The sequence below is a fragment of the Ylistrum balloti genome, unplaced genomic scaffold (genome assembly GCF_031769215.1).
Source record: "Ylistrum balloti isolate Yb309-2 unplaced genomic scaffold, AGI_CSIRO_Ybal_v1 Utg371472, whole genome shotgun sequence".
NCBI lineage: Eukaryota > Metazoa > Mollusca > Bivalvia > Pectinida > Pectinidae > Ylistrum > Ylistrum balloti.
In genome coordinates, this window is record NW_026782766.1 from 285,602 (window position 1) to 310,379 (window position 24,778).

At 35.7% G+C, this 24,778-nt stretch overlaps 2 protein-coding genes across 2 annotated transcripts in view; one reads left to right on the forward strand and one right to left on the reverse strand.

The window, feature by feature from the left end:
- LOC132562653 (transmembrane protein 65-like) overlaps positions 1-6,114 on the reverse strand; it is a 32,257-nt gene extending 26,143 nt beyond the window's left edge. The window contains exon 1 of the mRNA XM_060227408.1: positions 5,767-6,114. Within this exon, the coding sequence (XP_060083391.1) occupies positions 5,767-6,049 (283 nt within the window). The 5' untranslated portion in view covers positions 6,050-6,114. The remainder of the gene's footprint in view (positions 1-5,766) is intronic.
- A 240-nt stretch (positions 6,115-6,354) lies between these two features.
- LOC132562645 (palmitoyl-protein thioesterase 1-like) overlaps positions 6,355-24,778 on the forward strand; it is a 33,781-nt gene continuing 15,357 nt past the window's right edge. The window contains exons 1-3 of the mRNA XM_060227399.1: positions 6,355-6,448; positions 10,744-10,853; positions 11,401-11,528. Of these exons, the coding sequence (XP_060083382.1) occupies positions 6,355-6,448; positions 10,744-10,853; positions 11,401-11,528 (332 nt within the window). The remainder of the gene's footprint in view (positions 6,449-10,743; positions 10,854-11,400; positions 11,529-24,778) is intronic.

Below are 24,778 nucleotides of genomic sequence, written 5' to 3' on the forward strand. Positions count from 1 at the left end.
GCTATAGTGGCTTCTTTAAATGAATAACGCTGAAATGAAATTACCTACTTTAAAACTAAAGCAGTTCAGTTTACCATACTGTAATATCCTCAATCAAAATTGTACTGTTTTCACTGTTTTATTGTTATAAGAGTACAATGACAGATAAAAACCCTTAAAAGAATTTAATGTTTCATATACATCATCACATCTCTTTTGAAGTATTTCAAACCCGTCAGGAAAAGATCTGAATCATTGTAATAATAAAAAAAAACTAACATTAAAAGCCATTCGTGTGTCTAGGCTTAGTTACCATATTTTCTGGGTTATAAGCTGCACCATTTCTTACGATATGGTAACCACTATTACTGATGTTGGATATACCAATAACAGATAATGGAAAGCACTTCTTACAATGTGGTAACCGTTATGTTGACCAAAGTTTGCGGATATAACAGACAACCTAGGGCAATTTATCAAGATTATCAGTCAAACATTTAATAAAGGTTGTAAATAAATTTTGCATAGATAATCCTTTATTTTATGGATATATTTAAATAAATCTAAAACAGCAAATATCTAACTCGTTTGGCTTTGGTGCTTTTACAGATTGTCTACATACAGATATAGGGCCCGATGTTATGTACCGTTTGCTTATTACAGGTTGTATACATACAGATATAGGGCCTGATGTTATGTACAGATTGCTTATTACAGATTGTCTACATACAGATATAGGGCCTGATGTCACGTACGGTTTGCTTATTACAGGTTGTCTACATACAGATACAGGGCCTGATGTTACATACGGTTTGCTTATTACAGATTGTCTACATACAGATACAGGGCCTGATGTTTCGTACGGTTTGCTTATTACAGATTGTCTACATACAGATACAGGGCCTGATGTTATGTACCATTTGCTAATCAATTTCTCCATCGGTGTCTGTATTGTTAAATATCAACGAAGGTCCTTGCATGCTGACCATATTCTTATAGCCCTATATCATTTCTTCTTGTAAGTTGCTTGATGCCATCCATATCGTAAACAAGAATGGCAGTCGTTCTATAACTTGACCTATAACTGCATGACCTATTGATACCAGGATGCAAAAGGCTAACGTAAACTTCCATTAGGACTTTGAAGTAACCACGCAAGTTCAGAAGATATCATTGTAATTCATATTAAAAGGTATGATTAATTAAATCCACACGAATGTTATTGTTATATCAATCTTCAAATTATCCTGTATACGATTGCAAATGAAGGTTCAAGACGATCTGTTTCAGTTACAAACATGTGACTCGTATAAAAAATATCTAGCACTGTTGGGGATTTTTTTCATCCTGCCAATTTTTTTTGGTATATAAGCTGCATGCCCACCTCATATTAAGTTATATTCCAGAAAATAGAGTAGTAAAAATAGTCAGTATCAAATTTGTCGACAAGCATAAATATAAGTTTATCATTCAATATTAAATTATATGATCTCATAAATGTATATAGGATTTGTCAGTTCAACGGATCTATCACTTACAACTTGACACATATATCTGATTGTTTGCAATAAAATTCTGATGCAGCAGATGGTCATCAACAATAGTAAATCTATTGGGATTGATGTCATCTATATCTTGTAGAAGCTGACCTTTTGTCATTTACAACAGTTTCATTACAACTGGATCTGACACAAAAGATCAGTCCTGCCTTTGGTTTAGAAGGTTACCAGTAATAAAATAATCACTATTAGATGACATCGTACAAACAACAAGAAATTCCCTGCTTATCCTGAAGATTGGCACTGGTTCAGAATACGAAACAAATCAATACTCATTTATTTTTGTGGGGAATTTATATTCACTGATTTCGTGGATACCTTTAATCCACAAATTGATATGTTGATGAAATGTTACCATAAAATGCATGTATTGAGTTATATTATCCCTGAAATCAAGGAACTTCCCAAACTGAGCCACATGAAAATATATGATACTATGTATATCAATTCACACAACTGACATAATTATAGGGTTAAATCTTTTTTAATTTATTAATTTCTACATTATTCCTCACAGAAAGTCTGAAAAAGGATTTTGTTCTTGTACAGGTGTCCATCATTTTGTTATTTTGACTTTGTATAACTTTGCATTTCTGCTGCTATACACTATAAGTCCCTGAGAGAGACTTCTTTCAAATAATGTCAACAAATTCAGAATAGCCTTGTCGACATATCTTTATATTATTATGCAATAATCAAAATTTACTATGCTACCTGTCAGTGCACTCCATGTTCTAAACCCCTTTTCCTTTCATCTTCCCCTTAATATTTGTTTAGAAATCATTGATGTAGATTTGTTCATGATAAGGCATGCATTCTGCATCAACAATTTATAGATGTTCATACTTTTATACAATCTTTCATACACAATAGCTAATCTATTAAAAGTATTGTCAGCTTGATAACACATAACCCTAAATCTTCCATCCTGTAAATATTGTAACATTATCAAATTCAAATTGAATTTGTGACTATATGAATCCCTGTCTATTCTGTACACATACACACAATCACATTCCAAAACATGTTCTTCAGGTAACCTGCCATAACATTGACAAAATTTCTGTATCTTCCAAAAGAGTAGGCCTTGAACATCAATAATCTTGGTTAATATCAGACTCAGATGATAGGTAAAGGATGGGCCAGTATGAAACATATTTGTTATATACTTAAAGTAAACTTTACTGTTAAAATGAATCAGAAACATATTTTTATCAAAGGATGTGATTTATTCAAACAAAACATATTGGTAGATATCAATCATCTGCATGGTAATCTGGGAACATCGGAAGCCTAAGAGGGAAAACAAAATCCGACTGGAAAATTTAATGGCACTGACAGCATCAACATGTCAGCTAGAATTCAGATGATTCTATTCCATTTTTTTCTGCGTTGTTTTCTTGTTGTACTTGGTTGACTTCAGAATGTTAGTTTTCATTTTATAAGAATTGATTTTTGTTGATGGAAATCGTTTAGTACAAAAACTTTTGTCAAATTGAAGATTTCAAATCCGTCCAAAATGTCTTGTGTCAGAGTTAAAATGTGATATTTCTGTACAGGGTACATTTGTAGACTTTGCCTTCAGAAACAACGGTGTCAGATCTTTACTGGAATTTCTAAAGCTTGAGAATTTTCAATAAATTTTAACTTAAATTTTTCTTAGTGTTTGTATCTTGCAAACACAACTCTATGTTCAATGTTTTGCACATTTTATGTATTAGAAAGCCTTGGCATGTGTGAGATGGCATCACTTGGCTCTTAAAACTGGTACACAAGGACATCCAGAAGCCTTTCATTCTCATTAATTAAGCCCAAGTGAGCTAACATGAAGCCTATTCGCTATATTTTAAGCTGTGGATGCACATCAATACATTTGAATAGGTATCAAAGTGCTGATTTTGAGGAATAATACATCTGTGGAATGGAACCTGCATATATCTGTACAATGGCTTTTATCTACAGAAACAAAAGCTGCAAGGCATGGTCCTAATGATATAACAGGCTATGGTTATCATTCAGTTCTTGTTTAGAATACCAATAAACTGCGGCCATTACATTATAAACATCAAAAGGATTCTTTGTTGACATAGACAATCCAATTGGGTTTTTAAATCTGTCAATGCAAAATTTTTACTGTTTCAAATAGTGTAAATTTTTTCATTGATTTTATTTGAAAAACTGAAATGTTGTATAATTGTAAACGAAAAAGATAAATAAATATTTTAATGTTACATATGTTAAAAAAAATCAATATGTAATTGTTTTGAGAGGGAGAAAATTAAAACCGTATTGATATAATTACAATAAGTATATATTTTCTTGATTTGTTGTCTTTTATGTGCAAAATATTTAGCATTGCAAAACTGTTTAGTGGTATATGACAAAATTACAAAAGAAATAAAAAAAAAAAAATGACTTTGAAGTACGTCAAATACTGACTCAAGGGTGTTATTGTGGGGTTTTATGGTATACTGTTAAAAATACAACTCTTAAAATGCTACAAACTACTAGTGATATATGTGTTTAGAGGCTTGATACAGGAAGTTACTTTCTGAATCGTGTAATGTGCAACACAACATAACTACAGGTTTACGGGCCAGCACGCCTTGTTTGTATGATACACCAGCTTTAGCTAAGTAGTTTCATAATACAAATGTAATTGTAGTGACAGAATAACATAAGAAAATTAAATTGATAAAGTTCCCAAATGAATTCATGCATTTGAAATTGCTTGAAAGTAAAATGCTTTTGTAAAGAATATATACATAAAAGCATTTTACATTCAATGTTTCAGGAGAAATTTTGCATATTAAGCAAACTGAAATCCAAAAATAGACAGTAAAACGATACATTCAAGTTTTTTCATAAAACAGAAAATTGTCTAATCTATTTATACAACTATCGATAAAACTGTACAAATCGCAAACCAGAAAAGTGATTTCTTTATCATGCAATACGGCTAGATTGTTGCATGACAGGAAAGAAACCAGTATCATCAGCTAAAATTGCCATATATAATATGGATACACAATCCTCTTAGACAATATTAAAAGGTTTTGTCACAGATACCAATATGGCAGATTAACATTTCCAAATGTCTTAAAATGATGTATAGCACAGCAGAAGCCCTTCAGCCATGGCAATTTGGCCAATCAAAGGCCACTTCAGTGCCACCAATCTCAAATGTCTGAGCAAACTTGTACACAATATATACACGAGACACACACCTATAGTAGCTCAATCTGTCATAGTATTCTTACACATGTGATGGAAACAAACCCAATTCTTCATCTAATGTAATCGTTGATCTAACTTTAGGTCTTTTTGGTTCAAGTCATTTGTACATCATTCACCTTTTGCTACAAATGTGGGCATAATATTTGAAACTCAAAGCATAGAATGAAATGAATAAAATAATTCTAAACTTTTAAATAAAATTTTACAAAATCAAATATTGACTACTTAAGGGTTACAACTCTGTATAAAGTGAAGAAAGCTATGTAATCTGTGTACTCTCTCATTCTGTAATACTTACTACTATCCCTAACAACTGTAGGTGACATCTAACAAGATGAAGGATCTATAACTAGCATCAAGATAACACAAATACCTTATGATCATGATCAGGACCAATTTTTCTCGTGGGATCATCATGATCAGAAACATACACAATTTTCTCATGGGGATCATCCTGATCTGGACCTTACAAAATTTTTCTCGTGGGATCATCCTGATCAGGACCTTACACAATTTTCTCGAGGGATCATCATGATTGGGACCTTGCACAATTTTTCTCATGAGATCATCAGGATGTCAAAAAATGTTGTTCAAGATATCACTTGGACCTAAATTTCTATCATAAGTTTACAGGGACTTTAACCTTTCCCAATATTATAAATTATCATAAATACATTTTATTTGAACTACATGTGTACAATGATTTGTTGTGTTATAAAGTACACGTGTGATTGGGTGACTGTATAAACATATAGAATACCTGCAATGAAAAAAAATCTACTAAAATCATCATTGATACCCAAATCAATGGGAATATTTCATATAAGATATACTGACATTCAGACCTCAATTTCTCCCATTCAAAAAACTGGTTCTCCAGAAATCATGAAATTATCAATAAAAACTTAAAATCTCATCACTGAGAACTTCAAAAGCGGTAAAGCCAATCATTCCACTTTCACTTTATCTGGCAAGGACATCTTATACCAACCTGCGGTACTTTCGTTTTCACTTTCAAAACTCTTCAGTTCGTTAAATAGTAGAGATCTTTCATGAGGCTTCAGAGCAAAAATAAAGTCTCTGGCAGTGGATGAATCCTCAACCGACCCATGTATATCTCTGTACACAGTTGAAAACCGATTGTCAGGAAACTCTGGGTTGATGAGTTTGTGAGCTCTCCTCTTTGAAGAAATAGCTTGCCAAGAATATCCCTGTCGCACGAACTGTCTTTGAAGACAGGTACACGCCGTACATCCCAGCCGTTGCAGAGCCATGTCTCACTACGAACAGGACTGTCACAGTTAGCCTAGCACATGTGAACCGCTATTCAATAATGCAAACCGATCGATGACAAACATTGACCTCTAGTAGGAGGGGAGTAATCATTATTTCAAACTTAAATTTAAAGTTACAGTTTTTAAAATGCATTATCTTTCAAAAGTCGTTCACAGAGTATGTTATAAAATAAACGTTTATATATTTATATGTACCGTGTTTTAGATATTGTTAAAGCTATACTAATTACGTCAATTTAAAAATAATGACTGGTCCGTACTTCAAAATCACATGACATTCCAAAATGGCGAACGCAAGGCTGTTGACAGTGTTTGTATGTTTAGCAATTGTGTCAGGCTGTTTAGCTGTGACGCCGGTCGTCCTATGGCATGGCATGGGTAAGTTCTTTTACCTAGCTTAGTAAAAATATAATAAGCGTATGATGACATTTTTCAAAACACGATTCTAAGTAGTTTGTACTAGTTAATGGGAAATTAACTTGCACATCAACACTGTCTTCACAACAATATACGATGTAACATGGGGTTCATAGTTCAGTGGGCGATGGTTTTAACTTTAAATGAACACATTTTTGAAAGAATTTTAATTGCATTGTTCACATTTATCACAGTAAAATTATTAAACGTTATTGCTGGAATATCAGATTATTTTGTGATATGTTCTTACTGTTGAAGAATTTAAAATCTTACAGACTTGCCTTTGTTGGTTAAACATGTACGGTTTCCTTCCTTCTTGATAAAAAAATGTAAAACTACCACCACAATATTTTTGGCCAACCATTTGTTACAGAAATAGTGCTTCATAGTCTGAAGAGTTCTGTAATAAAATAATGTTTCATTTTTTGCCTTGGTTGTTGTCAGCAGTCAGAATTCCTCCCTAAATAAAAATGACAAACATTAAAGCAACCCTTGCATTGGTCAGCATTCAGGCAATAGTTGAAATAACTTACAATAGAGCGATAGTTATGAACGATACATCAGTGGAATGGTGAATTATTTTTCTGCTAATATACATATATATATTCTCTGAAGAATTTTCCTAGTAAACCTACCATCTCTGCCAATCCTCATGACAGTTTACTTTTTTGTTGGTTAACAACAGGTTAAATGCTTTTTCGCTGATGTGAAATTGTTCAAAAGCTACATGGGACATTAGATAAAGATTTTTAAAAGACAGTACTGGGTGTGTGTGCTAGTTTTCGATTATTATCAGAATTTCTTCAACTTTGTATAAAGCAAAAATTAGCCACATGTTTGCTGATCAACTATTTTAAGAGCATTCAATCAATGTTTCAAATAATTCACAATGGTATAATACTAACTTGTGAATTAAGCATTGATGATAAATGGACAGACTCTACAGAAAATACATTTTTATATATATAATATACATTAGTTACACATTTTCTCTGACAACCCTAGTTTTCAGCAATTTGTTTGAAAAGGCCTCTGTCTAAAGATCTTGTTAGAGCCTTTCTTTAATCAACATGGGGAAAGCTTCTGTGAAATTGTTTTTTGTAGTGATTTTGAATTGATGCTGAGAGATTTTTATTTTGCAATAGGAAGGTATGTGTACATGTAGGATAAGTTAAAAAAACAACAACAACAACTTTATCTTCAAATTGTACAGACAATTGCTGATGAATCATGTAATATAGACTGGAGGCACCTCAACCTGTACATACATGTAAGTTAGATATCAGCTATAGTAACTTATGATACATATTCCTGTACACCTACAGTAGTATATCTTATAAGATTGGACTTCAGCTATGATGATATCACAGTGTGATAGATATTGCCGGACACCTGTAGTCACTTCTATATCAGTTTCTATTGTTAAATGATTTCATAGTCTTTACATTATAAAAGAACATTACCAGCTTGAGAAGAATATATTAAGCAGAATATGATTTAACCAATTGTTATATGGTCAGGCCTAAGCAAACTTGGTACAGTCTGGAGTTTGTTAACAAAGCATTACATCTTATAGGGACCACTTGAACACTTCTTGTTATTTCATGTTCATTGTACTTTTTCTGCTATAGTCTATAATTGGTCTTTTTTTTAAATTTTAACTCTTGATCCTTGCCAGATATAAAAAAGATTGAAGACATCACATTTCTGATCACTTGACCTAATGGTGTCATTGTGTCATACAGTATAACGCTATTTCAAAAGAGGTAGCGAAGTAGCAAATACACAAATGAAGTGACAAAGTATACACTGGTGGTTGCAAAATACACAATAGGGTTGTAAAAGTATACAATAGGTGTGACAAAGTATACAATAGGTGTGACAAAGTATAAAATAGGTGTGACAAAGTATACAATAGGTGTGACAAAATATGAAATAGGTGTGACAAAGTACACAAAAGGGATGACAATATATACTTAAGGGATAAAGAAACGCAGGGTAAACTTTGAAGATGATTCTAGAAAAGACTTTGATTATATGAAGATAGATCCATACAGAACAAATTGCAAAATGAACAATTTGTATCTGGGAAGTAATTTAGGAGTAATGGAAGTGAATTGAAAGAGAACTCTGTAATCTGAAATCGAAATGGACTGATTGTGGTAGCTGGCTATTCAATACCGGGTATGCCTTCCATTTTCTCTCGCCACAGTCAAGATTCTCCAAGGCATGGTGTTTATGAGTGAGTTTATCATCCTCATTGGGATGTTGGCCCATTCTTTTAACAGGGCTGCTCTCAGTTGGGCCAGAGTAACAGAAGGAAGCTGGTGTTAGTGATCCTGTCTATCCAGCAGGTCCCACAAGTGCTCAATAGAAGATAGGTCAGGGCTGTATAGCAGCCAGTCCAGATCCTTGCTACTTGGGGCCGAGCATTATCCTGCTGGAATGAAACCTATTTGTCTCTACTATGCAGCAGTCATCAAAACATTCTCCATGACCGCAGTATACAAGATGTCAAACATCTACTCGAAACAGGGTGAACTGTGACTCGTCAGTAAACAAGACCTGCCTCCACTGCCTCAATGGGAATATATTCCTAGGGCATGTGCCGCCACCCAAGCCATACGATGCTGGCAATGAGCAGCAGTAAGGGGTACACCTACAAACAGGTGACGTGCCCACAGACCAGCGTTTCCTTACAGTTTTTGCTTGGATAGGACGGCTGTGAGTACCTATGGTATGAAGAGCAGATTCAGTGGCAGTTAGGTGCTGATTGTGCAAATGCTGGAGACGAATAAACCTGTCCTGACGTTGTGAAGTCACATGTGGATGTCCATATCGAGGTCCGTCAGCAACCCACCCAGTTGCCCTTAGACGTCTAACAAGCAAATATATACACAGAAATGGCTGGCAACAATGGCCTGACCCCTCTGAACTTTCATCAGTCGTGTCATTGTTTAATACCATTAGAAATTAATCAAAATATGGAAAATGATGTGTCTCTATGAAGATAACCTAATAGTATGATGAGCAGTGAAACTCCAATGTCACAACACTGCTATGTTTTTGTCTATTTCATGCTTTCCCTGAATGACAGCATCACACAATACAATAATACACCATTCAATACAGGACTCTGTCAACTGTATCCTAGAGAGTTGCTTGACCGACTTTCATTGTTTTTAAACAATGCCTTTATATATATTGCAAATGATATCATCCTGCATTTCTTTATCCCTGGAGTATATATATAATAGAGGTGTCAAAATACAAAATATGATTGGCAAAGTATACAATAAGGGTGGCAAAGTATAGAAAAGGGTTGACAAAGTATGACAAAGTATACAACAGGGATGACAAAATATACAAAAGGGATGACAAAGTATACAACAGGGACAACAAAGTATATAACAGGGATGACAAAGTATACAAAAGGGATGACAAAGTATACAACAGGGACAACAAAGTATATAACAGGGATGACAAAGTATACAAAAGGGATGTCAAAGTATACAACAGGGATGACAAAGTATACAACAGGGATGACAAAGTATACAACAGGGATGAAAAAGTATACAACAGGGATGACAAAGTATACAACAGGGATGAAAAAGTATACAACAGGGATGACAAAGTATACAACAGGGATGACAAAGTATACAACAGGGATGACAAAGTATACAACAGGGATGACTGAGTATACAAAAGGGATGACAAAGTATACAACAGGGATGACAAAGTATACAACAGGGATGACTGAGTATACAAAAGGGATGACAAAGTATACAACAGGGATGACAAAGTATACAACAGGGATGACAAATTATACAATAAGGATGACAAAGTGTACAACAGGGATGACAAAGTATACAACAGGGATGTCAAAGTATACAAAAGGGATGACAAAGTATACAACAGGGATGACAAAGTATACAACAGGGATGAAAAAGTATACAACAGGGATGACAAAGTATACAACAGGGATGAAAAAGTATACAAAAGGGATGACAAAGTATACAACAGGGATGACAAAGTATACAACAGGGATGTCAAAGTATACAACAGGGATCACAAAGTATACAACATGGATGACAAAGTATAGAAAAGGGATGACAAAATATACAAAAGGGATGACAAAGTATACATTGAGGGTGACAAAGTACACTACAGCTGTTATTGAATCATTAGAGTGGTATATGAAGTAAAAGGCGATTAAGAAACTTTTAAAACTGAACAGTATACTGATTACTTTGTAGGTGACAGCTGCTGTAACCCTTTGAGCATGGGCTCAATAAAATCACTTATTGAGAAGCAAATTAAGGGTGTATACGTCAACAGTCTGATGATTGGCAGTAACATTGTCACAGTAAGTATAAAGAACATGGCAGACAATCTGTAGTAATATAGTGTTATATGGCTAATCATGATTATATAGTTTGTTATGTAATGAGGAACCGCAGTAGCTGAGTGGTTAAGGCGTCTGACCATCTATATCACTAGTCCTTCACCTCTGGGCCGCAGAGTCAAGGCCCACATGAGGCAGTCGCTTGGTACTGGCTGCAGGTCAGTGTTTTCTCTCTGGGAACTCTGACTTTTCTCCACCACTCAGACCAGTTGGTCCTTAAATGACACTGACTCTTGATAGGATGTAAAACAAAAAAGTTAAAATAAACTACTAGTCATATAAGCCCACTTATATCTGTTAGGCTTTGGTGAAATTACCAAACATATACTAGTCCATTATCATGGATATGAAGCCCATCCAGGTAATTTTAGTCGGACATTAGAAATTGGAAGTCCTGGGCTCGTCACAGGATACTTACAGTATGTTGATATGAAATGTCATTTCCTTGATTTGATTTTTTCCCTAAACTGTAGCAAGAATTGCAGACATTTTCTTTTCTTTCAAAAAGGACATGGAAAATGGTTTCCTCATGAATGCCAATGACCAGGTTGCCATGGCATGTGACAAGATTGCCAAGGACACCAAACTCCAGGATGGATACCATGCTGTTGGATTTTCTCAAGGAGGGCAATTTCTGTAAGTTAAATAAACTGATGTAATTAAGGTATAAACAAAGTCAGATTTCCATATAATCCTATTTAAAAAAACATGGTGTCTTCCTCAACACTGCGGTATTGACCAATTAATTCAGATCCAGGAGGTACATGTACAATTTTGTACTGTACATATACCCTTGTAATAGGAAGGAGTAATGACAAATATCCTGCCCCCTTGCCGGGACTCGAACTGGGAACTTTTGGCTCTCCAGACAGACATTTTACTGCTTGACAAAAGGGTGATTTCCATCAATCAAGACTAGTAAGGCCACATGTACTATTACATAAGATGTAAAAATTGGCTTTCAGATTTTTCTTTCTCTTCCTTTCTCAACACCACTTTGTCTGTGTTTTTCTGTCCACTGTGTGGAAGTCGGATCTTAACAGATTTTGTTCATATTTACTATATAGCCTTGAAACATGGAGATTTCCACCTGATTAAATGTTAGTGATCATCCTTTAAGGTCAAAGCTCAAATATCATGCTTATCATGACTGCATTTGCAATAAATAGTTTGTGTACAAGATATCTCATACACCCCTAAACATATTTAGTTCATATTAAAACCATACCGTCACATCATCATGTTCTACACTTGAAGATACCTTCTGAACTATCAACAGATTTTAGATCAGTTCATATACTCATGCTATGATATGGTGATACAAAAATCTGTAAGTGATTAGACTTGTGTAGTTAGTGGTCAAAGTTAAAGGGTGAAAGGTTATTAAAGTAAAAATTATCAATACATCAGGGGTCAGGAAAAGCACTTGTCCGGTTGTCATGGACGAGAGAAAATTGTCTCGGACAACCAGATTTATCTTTGTCTGTCGTCCGTCGGACGGGTACTTTTTTCCAATGATATTAATGTTACAAATTTCAATAAAAATGTAAAGAAAATTTAAAACAAAGAAATGTGTTTACGGTACTTCGAAAACAAAATATTCTAGTCTGCACTCTAACTTTTGATTACATCAGAACTCCCATGACGTCAAATATAGCATTTGGAATACCTTAGTCATTTTCCCATGGTCATACTGATGTCAGGTGCTCTCGGGCAGTACCAACATGTACCAGTCTGTATTATGCAGCACCGAGTCAGTCAGATGTAAACAAACATTACAGCTAGGCCTAAGTCGTGTACAATGTCTGACGCAAAGCAGCCATCGCTGCATAGTTTTTTACTAAAACTTAAAATAAAAATTTTAAAAAGTCACATGTCACACCTTCCCTGATTAAGTCACCATTTCATAGCTGAATTTGGACGAGTAAATTTCCAATGCGGATGAGTAAATTTTTCAGCCCACTTGTCCTGTGCCTAGTGGCTTAAAATATTTTTCCAGACCCCTGATACCTGTATGCAAGTTTTCTCCAGAACTGGCCAGTAGATACCTAGCAATATCATAAACCATTTCCTAATGAAAAGGTTGAAATATCCAAATTGTCTCAAGGCTGTTGGCGTTTCTGGAAATATATCTTAACTTTTCCAAGTTGTCTGTTATCCTTCTGATTTCAAAGCTTAAGTTTAATTCCAGGTACAGAAGTAGAATTTTAAAGGACTGTTATTATAATTTGCCTGTCATGTGTTATGTAGGGATCATCCAGGTCTGATTGTAGCACAAGGACTAGAATTTGACTTGAATTCCCATCTTAAAAGCCTTTATACGTGTATTATAAGTATCTTATGTGCCAAGTCCCTGTGCAACATATGTATTATAAGTATCTTATGTGCCAAGTCCCTGTGCACTTCAGATATACTATTGTACATAAGGACAACACAAAATATATAGATGGGGGTTGTATAAATATGAAAATGAAGATAAGGAAAATGAACAGATTTATTACTATTGATAATTAATCACAGAGGCATTCATTAATGGTTTGGGTAATACAATGTTTGAAGAAGAAAATATGTGTTAAACATGTTAGTGGTCTGATGTTGATATAGATGGCACTTTGTGACCACTTAACATAACAATTCATGTGACCATCATCATCTCACCCCACTCCATAAAAAGAAATCTGCTGACCTTTCAAATGTTTGCATTGTGTCAGGAAAGCATATGATATCTAACTTCCTGTTAACTCTAACATGTACATGTTTTCTCAGTATTTCTAGAATATGAGGGGTTTCCCCTGTGGATTTTTATACGACAGTCGTTTTTCTTCCTGAATGTTTGAAAAGTTGGTAAAATATTAGGTCATCTTAACTACAAATTTTAAAACTGGTAAAAAATGTTCTGATTCCGTTTTTGGCTGGAAATAAATATGACCTTTTCCACATGGATTTCCTAGAAGTAATTTGAGTGTATGGAGAATTCTATTCTTTGCTGTTGCATTTTATATGTGCTTCATTTATGATATGGACACTTGTGTGTTAATTCCTTTCAATCTGCTTGTCAAAATATTTTTTGGAAAGTCAATTTAATTTGAAATTGAAATTGAAATATGTATTGGAAATTTTTTTTTTTTTCTTTTTATAATTCTTTTTCGATTTTGCAAATACCAATGTCATTATGAAATCCAAATTGACATAAATCCATTATGTGAAACACAGATGGAAAAAGAAATGTACACAAAAGAAAAACCACCAGCTTTGCTTCAAACTCTCTAACGAAATTGAATTCCGTCCCATTTGATTTATCTTTCTAGCTGACTCCATTGTTCTATGTATAATCATTGAAATAAATGTTCAACTGCTCACACTTCAAAGAACCCTTCAATCTGTTAGAAAGAAACACTAATTATTTCCCATGTTTAAATTGCGTGTCTTTTAAGAGAACACTTGACCTCAGAAACAAGCACTAATTACTGTGTACAGACAGCCATCATTAAGTTTTAAAGAAATCGGCTCCAGATAGGAAATAATTTCCGAAGAAAACAAGGGATGTTATCTCCAGATTTTAAAATTACCAGGCTTTATGCACAGTGGCGTCGTAGACAAATGAGGGACAATTGGATCAAAATTAATGCTGTATGAGTCCATGTCTATTAAATTTTTAACATCACTACCAGTAAGTGCAAGGATTGGAATGAATTTCTAGCAAATGAAAATCTTGGGAAGAACATTTTAGAGTTGGTAGTGTTTTGGAAAGGAATGAAGTCACATTACATGTATTATGTGGAAAATATCAATAGATCTGTGAAAAGTTAAAATGATTTGTAATCCACAGACATTTTGGGATTTATTGGTAGGATTTCTCAGTATGCTAATATTGTTAATCAATGTCTGATAGAGTCCCATATTACAACAGTTGCTATTCGTAAAATCTGTTCATTTTCTTTGATTCATTGATGCCGTCAGTGTATCATATTTCTCCTGCAATAAACCCAGGGAATGAAAAACAGAATGAACCAGATCTCCAACTAGAGGATGGGCTTATTACAGGGTTTTAAAAGAGCATATACATGTGTATATATGAAATATAGATTAAAACTGTTAATACATCTATCCAATAAAAATACATACATTTTGTTTTTTTTTTTAACTTTTTACATTAACATGGTTTCTGACATTTATTGTGCACTCAAATTCACATGAACAAAGTTAACTGCTCTGCTCTCTTAACATCTTGCTGGAATATAAAGGGACTTTTCCTGCAAAGTCTGATACATTAAAACTAAAATATGCATGCATTATTTGAAACTCTTCATAATTAACATTTTTCTTTTTTTTCTTAAAATCCTCTCTCTTTTACATTACATAACATATCCTATTGATAGACAGCTTTTCAAATTTTATTACGATTACTTGTTGAAATATTGACTATTTTTTCCTAATTTTGTGTTGGAGACTTCACTAAAAAAAGAGTTGATTCAAAATATTTTGTTGTGTGAAACAGTAAACAGTTTGTTTCAAAATCTGCATAAAAAATACTAAAGCAATGTAACGCTGTGCATAAACATTGGAAATTGATACTGTCATCTGTCTTCAGTGCGTTGGTTGCCATCAACATCTTTTTAAGACTTGTTTGCTAATTTTAATTTGAAATTTGTTGATTTTCTAAAATAAAATTCAGTCCAATTTAAAATCATTATGTTTCAAAAACAATATTACTTGTCTGAAATCATAGAAGTTTTAAGTGTTATAATATTGTTATAAACAATCAAAATCTATGTTCATTCTAATTTTGTTGAAATAATTTTGAAGCTTATCATGCTTTGGCAGATGGCATTTATTTTGATGAAGTGAACAGCTCAATCAATATTACAAGTATAGCCCCAGCTGAAATCCTAAATTGTAGCTCAGTCATGTGGGAAAGTGGCAAGATGCAGGTCCTAGTACTTTGTAATTAGTGGGAGACTGTGGAAGTGGTTTTACATCCTCATCCAATGTAGTACATATATGCACCTGGTAAATCATCTACAATGATTAAAAATGCTTCTCAAGCCTTTGTAGGTCAGTTTACAGATATTTGCTTAAAACTATTTTGAAAGCCGTTGATTTTCGATAATTTCTATTTTTTTGTAATCAGCAAAGTGATTATGTGTAATATATCAATTGCAGCATTACCTTATATACAACCAAGCAAGAAAAAACATAGAAAGTTTATGCAAGTTTATGCAAAATATTAGGACAGAATGGGCAGAGACACCAAAACAAAGGGTAACAACCCAACAAATGAAATTGAGAAGGTATTGAAGTGTAATTAGACAATATTACACATGGCACAATTCTTAGTGTCTACATCCAATTTTAGAATAAAGTGCCACTGCTGGCTAGCTAGGGCTGTTCGACATATCATTCAATTCATTGAGTTTATTCTTCAATATACCTTACAGACATCTAACTGAATGCATTTTCTGAAAGTACAATTTGCGACAGAAATTGAGGTGACAATTCTCTATTTAAGTTAACAATGCAGACCATAGCGGATGTAACCGTTTCTTTTCCAAAGATTTTAAATGGAAAATGCAAGTTAGATAATTGATGAACCTCCGGGTATACTTGTCCTCAGTTTGTAGGTCGCTGTAACCGAGGCCTCTACAGAGACCTGATGTAACTACGACAATGTCTCAGCTGTGATGTATGCATTGATGTATGCATTTGGCATACAATCACTCCGGCCTCCCCTCTCCCCATCCTTCCAGATGCATTGTGTGATACATTCTGCATTGAATACAGTAATTTTCAGGTTCTGATAATCTGTTGATTGGCTGCTGAGTTCGTGTATTCTGTACGGTGGATGTATTGTCAGTCTTTGTTATCACTACCATCATACTACTGACAATAAGGTGTTAATCCACTGTGTTTCCAGGGAACCTTCTGGAAAGGAAAAAGGTGTCACTTTCATTTAGATAAAAATGATTGTTTTCCTATCTCATTTAGTATCTTCATCTGAACTTTGACCTTTCATTTAATTGGATGTGCTATTTGACTGTTACATTTATGCTCCCAACTCTTTATTAAATCAAAATTAAAACTATATTGTTTCTTTTCATCTGTCCATCTGTCCATCCGTCTATCTGTCCTTATATCTGTACATTTAGATTAAAATTCATAATTATTTTGATATGTAGCAATAAGCTCATTTCTACCAATATCTGCCCAGTAGAATTATTAACTCACTTTATTTCATTATCCTGTAATAAGCCCACTCGTAAATGTTGCTGTTCAGTTAAACTGTGAACTAGTACCCTTTCAGTGCCCAGTAATGACACCTTCCCCTGACTTACAGGTAATGTGTTTCTGCCCTGGGGTTATTACAGGGATAATTTACATTTCTCTAGTTCTCTAAACCCATATATAGTATATGAATTAAAACTCAATGATAAAAACAATGTCGGTGCTGATGTTCGGGCTGTTTGGTAGTCACTTTATTGGTATATGGGTACCACAAGGTGCTCACTCCATACAATAGGAAGTTTATAATCGGTGGTGGGGAGTCAACACCACTACATTCCAGTTTCAAAGGTTTAGGTGGTAAATAAAGTTTTAATAATTATACTTATATAAACTATATACTATATAAACATACAGTATACATCTTGACCAGGTCTACCATCACATGACAAATAGGTCAGCCACTGTGACCTAAATATATTCACTTACTCTTTCAGGTCTCTGTCTGGCGGCTCTGTTCAGCCAAATTTAAGCCCCATTCCCAGTTGGATTTATTCCAAAATAAGGCAAAATTAAACAAATATATAGTTTACTCCTAAAACTCAAAACGATGGGGTTTCATAATGGCCTAAGCAGCAAATACTATTGATAACCTCTGTAGTCGTACGTTTACAAATAGGCATTTAAATCAAAACATGTACAAATGCAAGAAAGTAGTACTCTTTTTGTGCCAAAAATAAAAAAAAAATAATATATGGTTTTTGCAGAAACATGAACATACTGATAATAATATGTTAGATATCATTTATGCAAAGCAAGAAGTCACAATTTTGAATACATTGACAACAGGAGATAAAAATGTGATGGATTTTGAGAATGAACATGCTCTTTTGACATTAATTTGAAGTATTTTAAAGTGAACTGTAATAAAATGTTTACAATTGGTTTTATTAGTACAAAGGGAATGTCACCTACACTAATAACCCACTAAAGTGAAATTTCAACCTCAAAAATGGCCGACATGTTCACTGATAACAAAAATTAAATGTTCTTACAACTGTTGAATCAATATTCTAACAAGAATGCTAAATGATAGATTTAAGTTGGTTTACGCATTAAACTACTTAATCTGGAATCTAATAAGGCTTCTTGGTCTTAGAATCTGATGGCCATGTCAGTGTCCGTCTACATTGTACAATGATGTAGTTCTAATTGTTCAAGTTGGTAGTGAAATCTACATTACTTCAGGTTTTTCTTAAACCTTTTGACTTTTGGATACAAAGGCTTTTGGTTTCCAAATGCATGTAGTATCCTAAATAGTACAGGACACTGGCTACGTGGGCACATACCCCCATGGTTCTCTGTTCAGTAGGACACTGGCAATAGTAATCCTTTAGTGGATTAAAGGTGTTGGAGCCGTCATTCTAGATCTAAACATTGTACCTTACACTGCCCTTATGCCTCGATTGAATCTGGCATTGTACAATGTCTCCTGAGTGTTGGTAGACCCAGATCTCATAATCATCACAGAGGTGCTTTGCTTACTTATGTAGCCAGCTTCCAATGATATTTAGTAGGGGTCACAGTGAACACTAAGGCACACTTTCATTTTGGCAGCCAGCGCTCTATCCCTTCTGTCTCGATGGGTCCTCAGATTCCATTGTGACAGGCTATTACTATTCTAACGAGTGCCTCGATGACATCAATAAAATAGATGAAGGCAAGATGTGTTTTAAAAAACAGCCATTGCTTGAATTGTCCGTAATATGACTCCACTACCAATCTGAATTTAGTTATGGATTGACAAATGTATTAATATTAGCTTTTAAGTTATCATTTGGAGTCCAGGTTTTAGATACGACAGCATATATGTTGTTAAACCATGTGATTCCAAATCTGACAAAACATCCCTTAACCCTCGATAAAAAACTACATCATCTTCTCCAGTCAGAAGAGACTATCCATGATGACTTTTGTAATCTTTGCATCATCATTGCTTCCAGGAAAAGGTCTTACAGTAGATTATCTGGAGCTTGTGATCAGAGCTCTTAGGAATAAAGATATATGTACCATCAAGTATGACAGTAGACCACTAGCAAAGAAATACTTCTGAGAACACAGTGTTGTGTTCAAGAATGTTTTCTCCTGTAAGATGTTCACATTCAAGGAACAAAGGAACAATGACTATTTCTAATGCTTTTACTTTGGAATGAAATGTTTTTGATATATTGAAAATTGACATGTTAAAAAGAGTTAATTAAACACTGTTTCCATGATATGTCCATCTTCATTTTTACCCAGAACAACGATAGTGTATCCTCGTGGTTTAGAGTGTAAATACCAGTGCCAATAGAGGATGAACAGTAAGAAAGCATTTTTAGAAACTGTGTCCTTGTCCAACCAGTCCAGGCTTTACAATCTGCTTCATCCAGAGAGGAGAAATGTAGAGTAAAAGAAAACTCCTGGTTTGATAACATATGTGATATCTCCAAAAGATCATTGATGATTTCCTTTGATCTGGAAGGTATCTGGGAAGTCAACGTTTCTCTTTCATCAATGTAGATTTCAATGTTAGGGTTAAGATCTTTCCCTATGAAATGAACAAATGTATGAGGACCAAGGCACCACAGTTTGTGATGAAAGATGAGTTTGTGTTTTGCACGCTTGGGCAATACAGTCAAGTTTTGATTGAAGCCCTTCATAAATAGTGTGTATTTTCCGTGGGACGACTGGCCATAAAATAGATTTTCAATGGATAATAGTGAGACGCTTTGACCTTCAGGTTGTGGCTTTCCTTTATGGTAATTCTTAAAACACATACCACACATACCAATCTCTTAATCATCATTAAAGTTATTGCCATCTGCCTTTCAAACATCAAATAACCAATTGTGCTTGGGTATTCTTATATTTCTAGCAGATCCCTGGGTTTTAATGTCTCTCCTAAAGTCAACTTTACAACCTGCACCTACACATCTGCCTCTCATTGTGAGAACGGTTCTGTATTAGGTGTGTAAAGTCTCTGTCTTTGTAGAAAATGTAGACAGTAATGTCAAAACAACATTTGATGATATTAGGTGATATGTATATGGTATATTGTTGGAAGATTTGTAGAGTAACTATTGGTCATATAGTATATTGTATTAAACATCCTAATTACAAATGACATTTAAGGACATGTGGGCATTACTTGTATGCGTGCTACGAGTTGTCATATATTAGGAAAGACATTTGTGTACATGAAGGCTTGGAATGTAACAGGATGGTCTCCCTTGTCCACTATTGTTCAACAAGTTAATGTTGTCGACACTTTGTACAGATGGTGAAGTTTTGATCTTAGGGCAGGGTTAGGGTAAAAGATGAAGTTATCTATATGCTAAATAATTTTGAATGGACTCAATATGGAAGACAACAAAATGTCATTTATTCTCAAAAAATTGACGTTTTTATCTCAAAATCATTGAAAAAAGCAACAATATTGGCAGTGCACTTACTGTGTTAGTATTTTGGTATGTAGTTTATGGTTGGAACTTTTCCATTTTGTTAAAATAATCAATCATTTTGTTATTTGTTTTGTGACAATCAGCATTCATAGTTTAGTAATTTAGTTACGTAATTAGTTAATTAGGCAAGTGCGTCATCGATTAATTTAGATTAAATATAAAGCCAAGGGAACCAATTTTGATGGCACAAAGTATTGTTGAGTGGTCTTGAAAGCTGAAAAAATCTTTAGGCCGACCTATATGGGAAATTAGCATTTCTGGAAACTCCACCTTTCTTTCCCAATTGATCAATTTTCATCCCAAATTAAGGTAAAAAGGCCATTTCCCAAATGAAAGGATAATTAACTTCTACTTAGACTTTGTATTTAGCTTCCATTCCTCATGATTTTCTCATTTCCTTATCATTTAAGAACATTTTTCTTGAAAATATGTACCTGTTGTCACATCATGTCAGACCGTGCTACAACATGTCACACCCTGCTACATCATGTCAGACCCTCCTACATCATGTCAGACCTGCTACAACAGGTCAGACCCAGCTTCATCATGTCAGATCCTGCTACATCATGTCAGATCCTGCTACATCATGTCAGACCCTGCTACATCATGTCATGTCAGACCCTGCTACAACATGTCAGACCCTGCTACATCATGTCAGACCCTGCTACAACATGTCAGACCCTGCTACATCATGTCAGACCCTGCTACATCATGTCAGACCTGCTTCAATATGTCAGACCCTGCTTACATCATGTCAGACCCTGCTACATCATGTCAGACCCTGCTTCATCATGTCAGACCTGCTTCAACATGTCAGACCCTGCTTACATCATGTCAGACCCTGCTTACATCATGACAGACCCTGCTACATCATGTCAGACCCTGCTTCATCATGTCAGACCTGCTTCAACATGTCAGACCCTGCTTCATCATGTCAGACCTGCTTCAACATGTCAGACCTTACTACATCATGTTAGACCTGCTACATTATGTCAGACTGTGCTACTTTATATCAGACCTTGTTAATTAAATTCAGACAATTTTTTGTTATTTAATTTCTGATGTTTTTTTTTTTTTTTTTTGTCATTTTTTAATATTACATGTATTATTGAATCTGACCTTGCTCCAATATCTTATTGACACACTGGGGGACTTGTTGTTGGCAGTAAAGCTCTGTTGATGGGATCTTCATGATCAATCAATGGGTATTTGTGGCTGACTATCACCGCGGGTTACTGGTCACCGCTATCATATTATCACATTACTGACCAGTGTCACACATGGTCAGTCCCAGGAGTGATGGCCAATTGCTTTAGATCAACACTCTGTATGGTTACAGGGTGGCTTTAGAGTCACTCTGGTCTCACCAGGGAAGTGACAGGAAATTAGTTCTGCCTTCAAGTTAATAGAAACATTGGACACTATTAAAGACATTCTCTATGAGAAAACTCCTTGCCACTAAAGAGTTCCATACAGTGAACCATTTAGCTTATCTTCATAATGGTTCAGGGCCTGGTTGATCAACTGTTGAAGTATGGAGATCATATTTTTTTGGTTTTTAGGACATAAGAGGAAAAAAAGGAAAAAAAGAAAAATTTAATTGAAAGAAAGATAAGAATGCATTAGCAGTTCATAAAGTTCAACACAAAGCAGTGAAAAAAAGTGTGTGATTTAACATCACCTTAACTCTGAAAAATATTGGTAGAACAAAAATATTTTTTTCTGAAATTTAACATCAATCACAAGTTTGATATGTACATGTAAGGACATAAAGTAGTAAAGATCTTAAGTTTTAATTCAAATTAAGTTTAAAGTACAAGGGAGATAAATCCAACATAAATTATAGACACTAATGTGCAATGTACCAGGTATTTGTATCCTACACTAGAACACGTATGTCACTATAAATAATAGGGATATTATGAGGATGACAATATATTGTGAATTCTAATACCAATTACTGATATAAAGTGTAAAGTGGTCTACAACCTTAACTTAAATGACAAGGATGATGTATAACGACAATCCAACACTATGAGTATACACAGGGGATCTTACTGTAGGACAGAATCTGAGTACCAGAGGAAAACCTATACCACCAGGCAAGAGACCCTTATACAACACAGAGTAAAGTTATAAAGTCTCATACAGTGTGTTTGGTGGACTTTTATGCTAAGTACATATATCATAGGAATATGTGTAAGTGTAAAGTACAGTGTATGATAAAGGCTTAACTTGAGGTTTTTTAATGTAAAACCAATTTTCATGATGTAATACTTACCATAACTTTAGTATGCAAATACAGTACCTACACCCATCTTTGTATCCCAACAACAAAAGATTCAAAAGAAAAACAATCCCGCCCTCCCTACGATCCATGAGCCATCACGGCAGGAACGCAGAGTGATCTCCCTTCCTCTAATAACCTTTATGGCATAAACCCCACAGAGGGGCAGCCAGGCAGATAAGGAAGAGGGGAGGATAGGGTGGGACTCCATAAAGTTATGGTAAGTATTACATCATGAAAATTGGTTTTACATTAAAAAACCTCAATTTCATTTCAGTAATAATTACCATAACTTTAGTATGCGAATTCGTCTTACCGTAGTGGTGACTAGAAGCCAGGCAGCCCCTTCAGCACAACCAAAGTAGTAGGGAGGGAGAACAGAGTGCTAAAGTGAAGGAAGGGACCTCTCTGTGAAAGAGCAGGTGTACCTACATGCCGCCGTACGGAAAGACATGGCCCGGGGCTAACGAGGAGGCCCAGCCACTGACTATGCCACCACCAAAGGTCCCAATGAATACAGGCCTTCTGAGTGGGAAGCTAGGGATCACAGATAAAAATCTGTTAAGGTATCCCTGCCCTGCCAGAATACTGCAGACATGACCTCCTGAAATGAGGACTCATTGAGAGAAGGGCCCAGGATGAAGCAAGGGCCCTGACCTCGTGAGACTGCGCTTTCGCTCTCGCCCGAGCCAGATCATCAAAATGCTCGTAAGCATACTAAATCACCTGGCAAACCCACCTGGAAACCGACTGGGAGGAGATATCTCGTTGCCCCTGTTTAATGGGCAAAACAGACGGGATCGAGAGCCCCGCCCCCCCCTGGTTTTATCAAGATAAAACCTAAGAGCCCGACAAGGACAAAGCAACCTATCTCGCTCCTCCGAGCTAGTCACAGCCAGGATCTTGATGGGATCGTGCGAGAACCCCGGAACCTGATTCTTCGCTAAAAACAACTCTATTCATAGCAAAGCCTCTGATTAGGGCAGAAAGAGAGGAGGACTAACCGATCTCCTTCCTGCCATAACAAGCAAGAACTCTGGCAATAGCTGTACGATAGCCAGCAATAGTGCCAGGTGGCAGATAGCGGTACCTAAACAGAGAGATTAGGAATTCCGCAATCAAATGCAGAGGCTTCGAATGAATAAGCTTCCTTGCCGACACACCAATCACAGAAGATCATCCAACGTGACTGGTAGACGGCAGAAGAGGAAGCCCTGATTGATTGCTCAATGCAATCTGACACCTCTTGAGAAAAGCCTGCCTTGGCGTGGCTTCCAGAGATAGCCTCAGCGCGTGAAGGTGGAGGATCTCTGGTCAAGAGTGTGTCGTTCTGGGCCAAGGCTGGCGAAGGAGATTCGGTCTGGTGGGGAGAGCCAAGGGCTCCTCCACCAGAAACGACAAGAGCTCCTGAAACCAAGCCTGCCTCGGCCACAGAGGGGCTCTCAGAAGTAAGGAGCAGTGATGCTCCCAGAACTTCTGTAGAACCCTGCCCACCAGGTTGAAGGGAGGGAATGCATATGCATACGTCCCTTCCTATTCCAGAGAAAGGGCGTCCACAGCCCACGCCTTACGGTCTGGGACCGGAGAGACGAAGGTTAGCAGCTGGTTGTTCAGGGAAGTGGCAAACAGGTCTATAATAGGTCTGTCCCACGCCTGACAATTCCCCTTGAAAATCAAGAGACACAGCTGCCATTCCGTCAACACCGGCTGGTGGCGCCTGGAGAGTGGCCACCAACACACTCAGCCTGCCAGAAAGATGCTTGACCGCTATGGTCAACTGCATGTCCTGGCAGAGAAGATGGATGTGGATGGAGAGGGCACACAGGACATGAGACCTGGTGGCCCCTGTCTCTCCAGATACGCGACAACTGTTGTCG